Source organism: Aquila chrysaetos, chromosome Z, assembly GCF_900496995.4.
Source record: "Aquila chrysaetos chrysaetos chromosome Z, bAquChr1.4, whole genome shotgun sequence".
In the NCBI taxonomy this organism is placed as follows: Eukaryota; Metazoa; Chordata; class Aves; order Accipitriformes; family Accipitridae; genus Aquila; species Aquila chrysaetos.
Window position 1 is genome coordinate 55,822,966 of NC_044030.1, and position 15,869 is coordinate 55,838,834.

Below are 15,869 nucleotides of genomic sequence, written 5' to 3' on the forward strand. Positions count from 1 at the left end.
TGGGAGGAAGGAAAGAGAGGAAAACAAGAAAAAAATACTCAGCTAACAAAGGTAAAGAATAAAACTGGATCTTACATTTTGCATTTGCACTTTGCAAGGTTAATTTTTTGTTGCTTCATACTTAGTATATACACGTAAATGCACATACAGTGCATATATTATAACTGCTACTGTAGCACTCCAACAATCGCTGTGGGAATGTTTAAGAAAGATTATTCTCAACGCTAAGAACTCCAAAATTTATCTCAATACACCCTCCCACTGCTGACAGTTTAGCAGGTGTTCTATTGCAACAAGCAGCAGTTCAGCTGCCACCTGGTAGGCATAGGCTGACTTATCAGCATTCAGCACATTCCACTTCTATCATTTTGAGCCATGAGACATCACAGCCTGGTTCTCTCTCTTCACTTTCTCACTGAATCCCACTAATAACAATTACACTCGGGTACAGTCTGCTTCCTCCCAAGACTAGGTGACAGAACAAAACTTAAATATTTAACTATTTCTAGCACTTTTTTTTTTTTAATTTAAATACAGGAATAATCAAGACACTGAAATAAGAACATCAACTCCCTCACCCACCTCCAATGTGTGCTACTGAAAACAAGTATGTTCGCATTCAGCAATATGCTACTTTAAACACCAACCACTGAAAATTACACTGTTCAGAGTAATGTTCTGTAAATCCAAAACTATAAATCTAGCTATAAAACCTTCCAGACTGGAAGGTTTGATCTGACACTTCATGATAAAGCACAAGGCTATGAAAGGAATCAGTATTTACCTATATATTACAAAAACTGAACTCAGCAACTACATTTCCATATGATAATATATCATTCCGAAAACAAACTACTTCTTATGTGAGTAATTTATTCCAAAAAGCTTGCTTTCCAAGGCAGGCAGTATCATTCTGAAGGCCTACATTTCTTCAATTTTATACATAGGTTGATTTAAGCGTGAAAAGTGAAGTGATATTCCAAAAGGCATTCCCACCTGTGCTGTAAACTATGTTGATAACAAAGGAATGCTTTAGTTACTGCCGAGCAGTGCTTACACAGAGTCAAGGTGTTTTCTGCTTCTCACCCCACCCCACCAGTGAGCAGGCTGGGGGTGCACAAGAAGTTGGGAGGGGACACAGCTGGGACAGCTGACCCCAACTGACCACAGGGATATTCCAGACCATAGGATGTCACATTCAGCATATACAGCTGGGGGAAGAAGAAAAAGGGGTACATTCGGAGTCATGGCATTTGTCTTCCCAAGTCTCTGTTACATGTGATGGAGCCCTGCTTTCCTGGAGATGGCTGAACACCTGCCTGCTGATGGGAAGTAGTGAATTAATTCCTTGTTTTGCTTTGCTTGTCTGTGCAGCTTTTGCTTTACCTATTAAACTGCCTTTATCTCAGCCCACGAGTTTTCTCACTTTTACTCTCCCAATTCTCTCCTCCATCCCCCTGCAGGGGAGTGGGCGAGCAGCTCTGTGGTGCCTAGCTGCCGGCTGGAGTTAAACCATGACAATACTGTACATGAAAACATTCACATAAATATTATTTCTGTGGGCCACATTTCATACTCTTACAAGAATATCACCTAAAACAGATACAAAGCACTGCATTATCCCATAATCTAGGCTGGGGAACATGATAAGCTAAGTTTGTGTATGCAGGTCCATATGATATCAATAAATAAACACTGCATACACTAGAAGAGAAACCACAATAATAAACAAGGAGTGTGGCAAGGACGGTTTACAGGACTACACTGCAACAGGAATTGAGTGAGAAAAAAGTATATATTGCCTGGTTCTTCTGAACACCTTAAAACAGTCTGTGCAGTGGGAAACCAAGAATCATAACCCCTTAATGATCAAAAGGCTTTTAAAAACTCAGTATAACATAAACAGATGTTCAGGCAGGGGACCTTCTACTCTTCTGAGTGGCTTACAAAGCTCTTGAATTTAGAACTTTAGAGTTTGCAAAGCATTCAGGATATAGAATAAATATACTTAAAAGAAAAAGCAATGCAGCAGAAACGTTTTCATTAGCTGGTGCCTGTAGGAAGTTAAAAGTGGAAAACAATAAGTTAGAAAATCTTGTAGGAAAGGAGAAGAAACTGAATACTTCAGATGTTTTTGAAAGCAGCTATGTATTAAATTCATCCACAAAGAAGAAAGCCAGTTATTCTTCCCACTTTCTATTTACATAATGTTCTTATCAACTGTCCAGTCTGCCACCACCTAGCAGCACAAAATAATCATTCACCCTTTTTCTAATACGTGACAGCTTTTAAAATGTATTTTAAATTAAATAACAGTTCTTTTGGTTTTATTCCACCTAAAACTTTTTAATCATAATACTGATAAAGTTACATTTAATTGCATCAGAAGAACAATACACGGACATAAAGAAATGAATTGTTTGTTTTAAAATATTGCATATACAACTTAAATTAATACAGCTAGTTAAGAAGTGTTTCAGTCAACAGGAAATCACATGCAAGCTTGTATGCAAATAAAACTGAAATAAAAAATATTGGTAATGTCTTAAAAATCACAGAAACTTTTAGGATAAAGATTATGGTGGCTGCAAGTGTTTTCTGCAAGAAAATTCCAAGCTAAACCATGTAGAAGTCCTAATACTACAAGCATTTGTTTTCATCTTTTCATGGAGTCAGTGCCTAAAAAACCCCAAAAATAGTAATTTTGCCTCACCTTTACTATAAACAATCCTTATAGTAAACACAATCTAATTCAATGCATGAATGCATAGTTTAAAAATAAATACTAATGTACCTTGTCAAAAGGAATTCCATACTTCTTCAGTATTGATGGAGAAATCAGAGTCATCTTGTGGCGAAGAAAAGCATCACATCCTTGAGAGCTGCTTGGGAAGAACCCTAATAAGGCAAGATAAGCAAAACTGGGTATCTTTTAATTTAAAAAGTAGGATGATTTTTTTTAATATTTTACAATACATAATACTGTTAAAACTTGTTTTAGAATTTTTTTTCATGTCATTGCTAGGTTCCGAGAGATTTGTATAGAAATTAAATGCACCTCCTTCAACTGATTTTCAGGGGGAGGGGTTGCAGGGGTTCAGGGGTACTTTGTTTATTAAGTAGTGAAATAATTTAAAATAAATTTGGACCTGTAAATGTAGGCATACTTTTCTTACCCTTTAGAGAAATACTTTATTGTTGGGGTTTTTTTTACATTAATGTTCATTCTGCAACCCCTGCACACATGAAAATCAACTGCAGTATACAAATTTAGGATTCCACAAAGACTAGTTTACCTAGCATTTCCAGACCATCTATACAGTAAACAAACACAACTTTCTATCTAGAAAAGGCAAGAAAGTATGGCTACTTTCACAGAGGTATATGATACAACTAAAAATAGGTGGGGTTTTTTGCTTCTTTGTATCTTGTCCTGATTTCTATGAACAAAGATTGCTTTCCATGTTTCAACTTTCGTGATTATTTCTGTACCACTCCACAAACCCTGCTTAGTTCATTAAATAATTATATAATCTAGCTGAGAACATGGAGATAAATGAATGAGGGAAAAATTGAAAAATTGAAGACAAAGTTTCAGTGTTATTAAATGCTTGTATCTGTCCCTCTAACCAGGATATGAACAGCATCTCAGCTACAGTTCAATTGTGCTACCCAATCTTTCCTTCTCTAAAATGAAATCATCATGTTCTTTTCCCTTCAGCCTAACTATGTTACTATAAGAAACCACTCCGTCACAAAGAAAATGGGAGAAGATAAGGAGAAAGAGGGGGCAAGTTTTCAGAACATCGCTAGTTTAGTCTTTCCTGACCTCCTTTCAGACTTCATTCTAGAAAAAAGGTAACACTCTCAGAAACTGGAAACACAATTCCTACAAACAATAAAACAAAGAAAAAGAAAGGCATAGTAGTTAATGAAAGCAAGAAGCTCCTGAAAACATCAGATTGAAAAACGAAAGGAATAAAGCCATCTAACCACTTACTACTTTCTCCGAATACTTGCTCTCACTCCCTCTTCTACTTATGCACAGGTGTATTACTTGCTCTGATATGAACATGTGTCTTTTGTTGGAGCCAAGAGGAATGCTTTTGACTGTGTTATAATGCAACATCACAGAAGTCTCACTAAGTTACAGTACTAACATCAACAGAACTAGGTTGACAAAGGGGAACAATTTATTCACTAATCAGCAAAGATGAGACAGTCTTTATTATCTTTATTATCATAAAAATAGTGTTTGTACCAGACCATTAGCAAGAATTACCATGAGATGTACTATGAGTAACTGCAATCCATACATTTATCAGTCCTAGGTAATATGTAATTTCACTTTATCTAGGACATAACATGTAAAAGTAATCCCTTTCTGTGAAGTTCAACTTGATTTATTTCTTTCACTTTCTTCTGTAGAGTATATTTTCCAGTGTTACCGAGACTTCTTAACATCAACAGTTTACTGTATTGTATGTCATTTATTCTCAAGTGATTTCAGAGATTTCACAAAGATTGGCAGGCTACTGCTAAAAAAAAAGTTATTAAAAAAGCAATTGTTTTTAAAATTTCTTAATTTTCAGAAAACAGAACTGAGGCATAAAGGAGTTAACTATCTCTAACAGTTCCATAGGAAAAATACTGAGGAAACAAGAAGTTGAAACAAGAAATGCTAGCTCCTTGTCTTAGACTCTTAAGAGTAAGTTCCTACTGCTAGGTGTACAGTTTCATCACAGCCCTCTCTTAAAACATATAGGAGGAAAACATGAATTCTAATTTTTTTAACTAGTGCAGTATGAATTAGCCTGACTTTACTGTAAAAAAAAAAAGTCTATAATAATGACATTAGGTAAAAAAGGATTCCCCAAAATTGTTTTCATTTGTGTTATAAACCTAGGTAAAATTCACTTGATAAGAAAATCCAAATATAAAGCCATTTAAAAATAACGACTTTTTTTCTGGGTACAAGGAAAACATATGCAATCCTATTCTGTTATGCAGGGGAACTACCTGAGAAACATGGACAGAAATTAAAGTGAAGCAAACAGTATTAAAAGAAAAAAAAAAAGTATATTTTACCAATTATCTTGCATAGCAACTTGATAATGGAGAAGATATAAAGCCAGCTCTTCATTATGAAAAGGTCTCCTTAATGATGGTATTAATACCGATTCAGAAAAAATACTTTTGATTCATTTATGCATAAAATGATATTTTATGCCTGAAGAACACAAAAGATCTTTGAGAGAGATCCAGACTGATGGATTACCTAGGATTACTCAAGGTATAAATGTTTGTCCACAACAAATTTATTAACCAAGAACACCACTTGATTATTCTCCAAACTGAATTGTCTGTTTTGCTGGAAAAGCCTGGTAATTGTAAGAAAGCAGTAAGAAGAGGTCACCCAAGAAAAATACAGAAAAAAAATTAACAGAAATTACTAGACAAGTGATATAAAAACATTGCTTAGTGGACATAATATTAGCCACAGGACATCTAACTAGTAAAAGGACTTTCTGTCATCTTTTTACTGTGTTTGCACAAGTCGTTGTATCTCTCTCACATAAATGTCAGTTTGTCATTCACAAAAGCAGTTTCATTCTTGGAACAACATGCTCACTACTCGATTATAAAAAAAAAGAAAGAAGAAAAGAATCACTTTCAATCAACTAACCATCTAAATATTTTTAATGACTTGAGGAAAAAAAAATGGAATCTCAACAATTTGCCATAATATATAGCCTTGTCTGTAATGTCAGATTTAACAACTTCTCTCTGATGAGTCTTATATTTATGTCCATTAACCACCCTACAATTCCAGCACAATTTTAAGATGATCACATTATAACTGTTACATTCTTCATACATTCTTTTCTAGCTCACTTCCCCGTCCTGGGAGAACAAATGTTTTCTAATAGCTCAAATATAAGGTTAAGCAGCACTTAAGCAGCAAAGATGTAATGTACACTCATGCTAATCAGTGTACTAGGAACTCTGCTAAGATGCCCTAAGATCAAACTTTATTCAGATTTATCATTCTTTCTTTTTTCTCCCCACCAACAGGCATAGAATTCTTTACTCTCTTCTGGAATTGCAAATAATAGTATAAGTCTCAACAAGTAGTACTTGATAGGTACAGTTTTATCATACATGTTTGGCCTCACTGTCTAAAAGACAGTTAAAAGAAACTATCCCACAATTAGTGGGCTCCAGCAAATATATTTCAACTGTTTTGGCACAATTAATGCCTATAACTTAATGATAAATATCATAACTTGGAGTCTACAACTTATGAGTTTCAAGAAGTCTCAGTCCTGAGCAGCATAATAATAGAAATATACTGGAACACACTGTGAAAAAAGTGGTTGAAAGTGACACTTGAGACTGAGACTATAACTGCTATGAAAAGTAGCAAAACCCTTAATTCTAAAAAGCAGGGAGAGTTTGACTGAGTTGTTTTCCCAGAGAACACAAATTTTGTACCAAATTCTGCTACTGCAATGTGCTTAATTATCTCAATACATGATGATAAAAAGCAAACAATGGGCAGATATCCAAAATTTAAGTTGTACCACTACAGCTCCAAGAGATCAGAAATCGTTGTGGCAATTCCAGCCAGAAGGCAAGCCTGTTGCTGAATTCTAAGAAAGTTGCAAACAACACAGAACAGCGGAACACAACCTGTGCAAAATCCATTAAGAGAAATTTACAGAACATTTGCTGCGGTTACAGAGCCCTCACAGTGAAATCAAAGTGTAGCCTACACATTCTGTACCACTATAAAATATATTTTGACGCTGTCAAAGTCTACACTTAAACACACAGTCAAATTTTCCAGTCTCATTCACCTGCTTTTCTCAAAAGCACTCTCCTTCAATGAACAAAGGAAGAAGGGAAGCTAGTATTTCCTCATTACAAGACTCTGTTTATCAGAAGGTCTTTTGTTCTGTCCAGGCTAAAGGTTAGGTCACAAAAGCTTTTCTTTCAGGAAAGAAAATCCCTGTGGGAGAATTGGTTGGCAGATGTAAAAAATACCTAATAGCACACTGAATAGAGGACATTGCATTAGAAACATCACAAGACCCTTACAAATACAGTAAATGCAGGCCAATTCAAGACATGCCTGCAACACACCAGAACCATTCTCAAATACCAAGCTGACATTAAAATTACTGATCTACAGGATTACCAGTTAATCCTGGATATTTAGTGAAATCCCACATCCAAAAGAAAATACACTGAAATCTATCTAAAATGTAACTACTGTTCAAGTTCTGTAGTACATTCATGCTTTTATGAGACACATGAAATCTTAATTTAATCCATTAACACGAATGCATTAACTCTAAATCAGTTGTACAAAAGCAGGTATTTTGTGGGAATTTGCATGCAACTCCAGTTTCTCGGATGGTCTTGAGATATGGCAGACCTCTTCTACACCTCTTCTCAATACTTATATTTAGCCATCTATGCCCTACTTATCATCTTGGAAATGATTACACAGAACACAAAATGACAATTCAAAGCAGTTACTTCATAGGAGCTGATGAGCAATAATCAAAGATCAGGGTAAAACAGAATTAGGTTGCTCGTTGATTTATGCCCATGAGAAAAAGACCATCCAGTTGAAAACTCTCTAGTCCATGATTTAAAGAAACACTGACATTCTCAACCCTAGAGCAGAATTAGAACAGTCTACAAGGTAAGTATATGATTCAGCACTTGGTGGCCAAACATTTGGGTATGAACACAAACTACAAGTAGAGTACATTTATCCACCAAACTGAAAGTCCCACTCAGGCTTTTTAAAAACCTTATCTAGTTAACACAAGCAACAATAGCAAAAAACATGCTCTGAGAAGACTCTACATATATATTCCAACAGATTACACAGTCCAAAATAAGATGATCTTACACAAAGTAACCAATGCTATTTGTACTAACAAAATAAAACTACTTCTTGAGTTACAGTCTCATCACTGGGCTGGTGAAGACACACCCTTTGTCAACGCTATTCCACCTCAGTAGACAATAACACTTCCATACAATTTCTGGTTTTATGAATCCATGCCCTATATACAAGTCAAAGCCTTCTCATCTTTGCAGGAAGCTGAGAGCAGTGGGCACTAAGCAGATTCCTAGCTGTGTCTGAGGAAGACAGGATTTCCACACACAGGACATTGCTACAGAGAGTCTTTAAAGCATACATGAAATGGTTCAGGGATAAAGAATATATTTTAAAATAAGTTCAACTCTGTAAATTATTGAGGGACGGTGAGCATTGCTATCTGTAAGGCTCATTTTTTTTTCACCCTAAGAGTATCATTCCTACACATCACACATGCCTCATATCAGATGACCACATCACATCACAACTATCACCGACACAAACTGAAGTGGATTAGGTTAAATTTCCTGGTTGATTACCATTTTCAAGATACTTGGAATGCTTATCTATGATACAAAGAATGTGTCTACACTGCTTTCAATTAAATTGTTCATCTACATCATACATGGACAAATTACAATACTATTTCCAAAAAAGTAATTCTACAACTCCATTGACTTGCACAGGGTGATTGACTATATATTACCTTGTATGATGAAGGATATCACAATTTGGCCAATAATAAAGTCATTATTTAAGCACATACACATAAAATCACATTCTTAGGGAACTTTCAAATCAAATTCTGTCCAGTCAATGAATGAGGCTAGACTTCCTATCTTTTTCTACACTTCCATACTCAAGTCTTCCCCTGAAATTCCACAGTAAAGGTGCTGCATTTCTAGTTTATTAATATTAATTGAAAATATAACTAAAAACCATGAAAATAGAAATATAAAACTTAGAAGATAAGAAAGATAACACCCTAAATTGCAAATATCCTTAATGTAATTTAACTTTAATGTCACGAAAAATAATCCAAATTAACATAATTAAGCTCAAAGTTATGGTGATTTTTTTACTTATGGAGATCTTCATTTAAAGGACTTAGAAGATACAAAATACTAATCATAATTCACTGGTCAGTATTCTTGGAACACAGGTAGAGATGAAAGGACTGAGGACTGAGTTTTCTAATCATTTTATTTTTAGATTTTACTATGGTAGGTATAAACACAAATTTCATATACATTATTTAAATTAATTTGCAGTGATTTCAACTAATTTGACTTAACTTTCTGTATTGCACATAAAAGAAATTAGGAGGATGAGTTTGCATGACAACAATCCTCATAGCAATCTTTTGTATGCTATACAAAGCACAGAGTGCAAAAGCCACAAAAGAAGCAAGTGCTGTGAAATATGAGTGTTGTTACGCCCTGATGAATATGTAACAGCCTTAAGTTTATTATCTCTTAGATGCAACTCTCCTACCTTGACTCTCATAACTATCAATTGAGACAAAGTTCAATTCTTCAGCTGCTCAAATTTTCAGATTCGAGACCCTTATAAGTTATGCAAGATCTACATCAAGTTTCATTTTAACAACTATTTATAGTTGTTTTCATACATAATAGGTAATGACTTCTGCATTAAATGAATTAATATTATACACCATACAAAGCTTTTTATAACACCTCTACATACCTAAAATAAATTAAACTTTACTTTAGTTTCTTCTTTAACATAACTGAACACCACAGATAGATGTCATCTCCTCTCTAGAAGTTTCTGCAATTAAATGATCTATTAGAAGATCTTGAAAATCCTTCAAACTGTCATTGATTTGCTATTCTGCTTCTATTATTTTCTAACTCATTTTGTGAAACAAAAAATCCTTAAGAATACCATGGTATTATAGATTAACATAACAAGTATAAAAATTGCAGTTAACAGCTCACTTGAGATTTTTATTACAGTTATGTCTACATAAAATTGAAAAAAACTACATAAATGAGACAGCAGCTGAAGGGCAAAATCAAACTCTTGTCTTTATTAGATGCAAGTCTAATGTCTTTCAGATAAAGTATCTGTAGGTGCCACAGTCAATCAAGATTTCAATGGAAAGCAAAAATAAAAGCATTCATGCACAAAAGGCATGTGTGGTAACTGTGATGTGCAGACGAGAGAATGGAAAATATTCTAGCCTTCCTTTAATCTTATGTATCAACTGCTGCCTTGACTTAGACAACCTGTCACATTTAATGCATTATTTTATTATTTTAATTATTTAGGAGCATTCGGTAATTTGGTAGGCATCTGATCATCAGAGCTAACCTTCCTGAATAAACTACTTTTTTCTTCAGATGTTGCACTCATGCTAAAATATGATTAAAAATATTTTCAATACACATGTAAGTATGAAGGTCTCATTTACACTATGTTTTATTAATGTTTACTATTAAGTGACTTGCAGCCATGCAGCTTACTTTACATTTTCATCTTTTTAAGATACCTTACTGTAAAACTCAGACTGTATTTTAGCAGGCAGCAGTTACAAGTAGAAGATCACAAAGGAGGTCATAACCTCCACAGCATGGAAATAATCAGAAGTGGTAGTTCCCCTTTCCACTCCCCTCCCCCCCCCCCCCCCCCCCAAAAAAAGGAATGTGTAAGTCAAACTGAGCATAAAGTCCATCATCTCTATTCTTAAGAACTACAGCATCATCTTCTACACTCCATTCTAAGCCAGTAGCTGGAACAAAAATATCATGAGAACAACTTGCAGAAAAATATCACAGAAGACATTAGAGTCAAATACTAAAAACTTAGGAAATGTCAGAGAGGGTTGTATGTGAAACTAACTCATCTATCTTATATTGCTGTTACAATAAAAATCTCTGTCTAAGTATGTAGTTTTTCTACAGAAATCCAGTTTCATTCACTGAATATAATGGAATAAACAACTATTTGAAATGTTATCTTCACTGTTCAGTATCTGATTCTATGTTTTATTTGCTATCTACTATTCAAAACATGGTTCTGAAATAAAAATAATTAAGTTTTGATCATAGACATGATTCATCAAGGAAAGTAGTTTTCCATTCACCACACAGATCTTTATGACTTGTACTACCATATAATTAATAGCAATAGTAGACAACTTACTTCCATGCAGATGTGCCCAGACCAATGCTGAGTGACATGCCTGGGCAATTTCTTTCAATATAGCGATCAGTAAGGATCAAGGAACTGGGCTCCTGTTCTGAGCTGTAGAAAAGCACGTACACATGTGCCAACGTACCTGGAGCCAGATCCCTTTCTGTCCTACCTTCTTCCAGCAGTTCTGGGCCTAAGAACTGTTATGTTGGGTGAGACTGAAGTCCTAAGTCCCGTTTAGCCTATTGTCCGATGCTGATTCTGGCATTCAGACATTAAGACACTGTTCCCCCAGTATAACCTACTGGCTTCTGACAAACAGTGGGTTTGGAGATTTCCACTTCTTCCCATGCTTTATGTCCCATTGCTCTTACTGTATTAGGCCACCATTACCAGTAATAAGAGGCCTGAGCACCTTCAGGCTGCAGTTTTCTAACACAATACTTTCTAAAACTATGTAAGTTTACACCAAGTGACTTCAAAAGCTCCCATGTAGCAAAGCATGTATCTCCAAAAGTTACCTACTTCCTGAATTTGTATAGGTTACTCCAGTATCTGGGGAAACCAGGGTATGTCAAAGAAAAATCTCAAGATTTTTTTTAGCTTGCAGCAAAGAATGCCATGCATCAATGCCGCTTAATTCCTAGAAATGATTGAACAAGTGCTGCTGAAACTCCCCATTCTCTTCCCTCACTCTCAAAAAAAAAAAAAAAAAGTTTTGATAAACACTCATTACGGAACATTTAAACCTGAATAGTTCTAACACACTACAGAGCTATAATCAATCAATATGAAATCTAAAATAAGTGCCAGAGCAGCCATACCACGACAAATGAAAAGTCTAGCTACCCAAAGTTGTTGTTCCCAGCAAATGTCAAAAGCGGATATACAGAGAAGTGTTTAAATACAGCATGAAATCTTTGCTTCCCCTGAGTAATCTAGTACCAACGAGTTGCTGCTCCAAGACTTCCAAAACCAGATGCAGTTCCTATGCTCCTCTAAAAGATTTCTTTGCCAGTGTTGGCCAGTCTTCCCCTGAATCGATGCAGAATTTTCGAATCCAGCAGGGACAGCGAGGACTTCATACTGTGAAAGGAACTATCTCCTTCTGTTTGTTTTGAACCTGCTAAGACTCTTCAGTCAAAGTCTCTAGCTATACTGGAAGACCCAGTGAACAATCACTCTTCAGTCACCTTTTCCCTGCCAGTCATCACAGTTCTTTATCATACTCCCTTCCCCTTATATGACACTTTCAGATCGAAAAGTTAGAGCTTACTAACAATAATTAAAAAAAAAAAAAGGCAATTTTTTCCACCAGTCCTAGTGCCCCCTCTGAACTTTTTCCAATTTTCTATTCCTTTTACTCCTTGCTCATTTCCTGTAAATCTTAAAAATAATTATTCAATGATCCTATCACAAGTCAGTGTCACTTGCCCAGTCTACAACATGTATCAATTTGTTTACCAGTGAAAAACAAAAGCTTCAAGGTATGCATATGAAGAGTTCTATACTTTGCAAGTTGGAAAAAGAATCTGGAAAGCAAAAAAATGAGCGACAACTTTCCCAATGTCGTGGTTTAACCCCAGCCAGGAACTAAACACCACGCAGCCGCTCACTCACTCCCCCCCCACCCAGTAGGATGGGGCAGAAAATCGGGAAAAGAAGCAAAACCCCTGGGTTGAGATAAGAACAGTTTAATAGAACAAAAAAGAAGAAACTAATAATGATAATGGTAACACTAATAAAATGACAACAGTAATAATAAAAGGATCGGAATGTACAAAAGATGCGCAGTGCAATTGCTCACCACCCGCCAACCGAAACCCAGCTAGTCCCCGAGCGGCGATTCCCTGCCCCCACTTCCCAGTTCCTATACTAGATGGGACGTCCCATGGTATGGAATACCCCGTCGGCCAGTTTGGGTCAGGTGCCCTGGCTGTGTCCTGTGCCAACTTCTTGTGCCCCTCCAGCTTTCTCACTGGCTGGGCACGAGAAGCTGAAAAATCCTTGACTTTAGTCTAAACACTACTGAGCAATAACTGAAAACTTCAGTGTTATCAACATTCTTCGCATATTGAACTCAAAACATAGCACTGTACCAGCTACTAGAAAGACAATTAACTCTATCCCAGCTGAAACCAGGACACTCAACTGAAACTATGGGAAAATTTAGGAATAATAAATGCAAATATCCAAGTTGAAATCTGTCTTTCTGAGACGTGTTTTTAAGACTGCAAGTTCACAGGTCTTTACTTTCACATCTCAGTGACACACGCCATCTTACTGTTCTTGGCAATAGTTTAAAAATAGCTCAGAAAAACAGTCATGCACCTATATGCACATAAAACAGATATGAAAAAATGTACAAAAATTTTCAGAATTTGGTCCTGATGCATGATATCTAATTATCAACTTTCAGTAGCATTCCTTATATAATATGGTTAATAGCAGGCTATAAAACATGGGCTGCCAGGCCAAGAAACTTGCCTAATTATTACCACATTCATAAATTGCACTCTTAATCTAGAAACAAAAAGAGAGGTGTGGTGTTACTGAAAATTAAACAAATTACTGTGTAAGAAGAATCTTCCTATAGACTAGTGATTTTTACCCCTTAGATCTCAACCTTACAACAATATCCTCTGCTCCTTCTCAACAGAAGTTCTTCACACCTCTGGAGGTCAAAAGCCAGTACATGCTTTGGCCAAAGTGGATTTACATGCCTGCTCACTGGCCAGCAGGCTGCCACCTAAAAAGATTTAGCGTTCATACATTTTGTCTGCTTCCTCCTTCTCAGAGGTACTAACCAGGTTTCCATCCTCTACCCAGCCATTAACTTTCAGGAAACTTCTGGAGACTTGGCTGTCTTCAATATTTCTATCTTTGTACCAAATTTGGCTAAGAAGTTAAGATTCAAAAGCTACAGATGAAGAGAAGCTATGACAAGAAAAAGCAAGGCAAGAGGAGACAAAGATACTAGCACTGAAAATCTAATGAACAACAAAATACTGAGCCTCATTTTCATAAGTTTCACCAAGCTAAAAATGCCAGTACAAAATAAAGTTCTAAAAGGAAAAAAAAAAGATTATTTGTTTCTTACAAATTCCTCATAGTACCAGAAAGTGTTCCTTGTTTGCAATCATACAATAGACAGATAAAACTCACACAACATTAAGTAATAAAACACAGTAGGTAAGTCAAGGACAGTGTTTTTCACTTTGCTGGAGGTTCGTCCTTCAAACATCTCACATATGGAAATATTGGAAATAATTACCTTGAGCTAATCTTTCAAGCCGTTTCCCATGCTCTGGAGGAACAGCATACCTAAAATTCACATAAAGAAAAGAATGAAATGCTTAAAGACATAATTATTACAAAAGCCATGATTCACGTACGATAAATATCTAAAAATACAGAAGTCAAAAAGATTAAAGACTGAAAAATTGTAGAGAAAAAATATACAATTTCTGAGGAAAAAATACATAGGGGTTTTTTTGAAACAACATTTTTAGCTTAATTCTAGCTTAAACATTTTATGTAGTTCAAGAATGTTATATTCACTATTTAAAATCATGCATATGGACAATATTTGATATGATTACACCACTCCAGTTAAAAAAGACACATATACTTTCATTTTCCAAATGAAACAAAAACACATAAAATAAGTATTTTATACAGGTTTAATTTCTTTGAATTCTATTGTGCTTCACAAGACACAAGAGTTCAACAGAAGAATATGAGCATTAAACACCTCTATTTTTTCCTATAGCCAATGCTGTAGAATGAAAGGGTTACTTGTGTTTGTAGAGTTAAAAAAATCATTTAAGAAATACACTTTCTTTAAGTTAAAGAATTGTACATATCTTGGAATCACTCTGTTCTTACAATAAATTATTTTTTAAAGATTCCATATGCTACCTGCAACAAGTCAGTAACAATATAAAAGAACTGGAATTAACATCATGTTATTTTTAATGTTTATAGCAGCTAAATAAATTAAGATTATTGAAAAGCTGTAATTTCATTCTGCTTTTCTGAACACTTTGTTATTCACATATTTACTGCACTTCATAGATATAATGTATGTATTAATTAGGCTTTATTATTGACTTTAACTGCTTCAGTATGTGATATAATAGGCTTTTGTTTCCATTTAATCTTGCAACAGCATTGGATTGTTTCTTCTCTATAAAACACATGGTTCAGAAAAGGAGAAAATGCATATTCAGCTGTACAAGATAGTCCAAATCCACATCTTCAAACTAAGACAACATACAGCTTATTTCTTTTACTGCACTGTGAACAGATTTCATTCGTCTGCCCTGACAACTCACTCAGAAAAACAAGTGAATGACCCTTAGGCCCCTCATATTGCTCAAGAAATAAATATCCCCCTATCTCAAGCTCTTATTTGCACACACAAAATTTTATGCCATTACAACTGAAACTGCTGCACAGAAGCAAGACCCACCACATAAATCAGTGCTCTAAGCTGAACTATAGCAAAACCCATGCCTACCTATAATCCACTCCAAATGGTATTAAACAAAAAGAGACTCAGCTCAACTCTGCTCAGTGTTTGCAGTTTTAATCAGAATTTCACTGTCTTACAAAAATGGATTTTGTTTCTCTTCATTTGTAGAATAGAAGTCCATCTTGACTGACAGTTAACATCATCAATAAATGTAAAGCCTAACATAGAAATTTCCATGTATTTAAAAACATTAGTCAGTATTATTTTTTTCTGTGACTTCACAGACCCCACCTCTTCAATGCTGCATTTTACAGACTGCACCTTCCAAATAGA

The 15,869-nt window shown here is 35.3% G+C and overlaps 1 protein-coding gene across 12 annotated transcripts in view; it reads right to left on the bottom strand.

Annotated features, from left to right (window-relative positions):
* The window catches only part of KDM4C (lysine demethylase 4C), a 280,297-nt gene that overhangs the window by 220,534 nt on the left and 43,894 nt on the right, over positions 1–15,869 (bottom strand). For 10 of the 12 annotated variants that reach the window (XR_005931545.1, XM_030004370.2, XM_030004369.2 and 7 more), the window contains 2 exons: positions 14,334–14,383; positions 2,795–2,898 (listed from right to left, as the gene is read on the bottom strand). Coding sequence is in view for 10 of the 12 variants with exons in the window: in XM_030004370.2 (XP_029860230.1) it covers positions 2,795–2,898; positions 14,334–14,383 (154 nt within the window). In the remaining 2 variants the exon portion in view is untranslated. Of the gene's footprint in view, positions 1–2,794; positions 2,899–14,333; positions 14,384–15,869 lie in introns of those variants that run through there. The other 2 variants (XR_003921918.2, XM_041120764.1) reach the window with 2 other exon arrangements.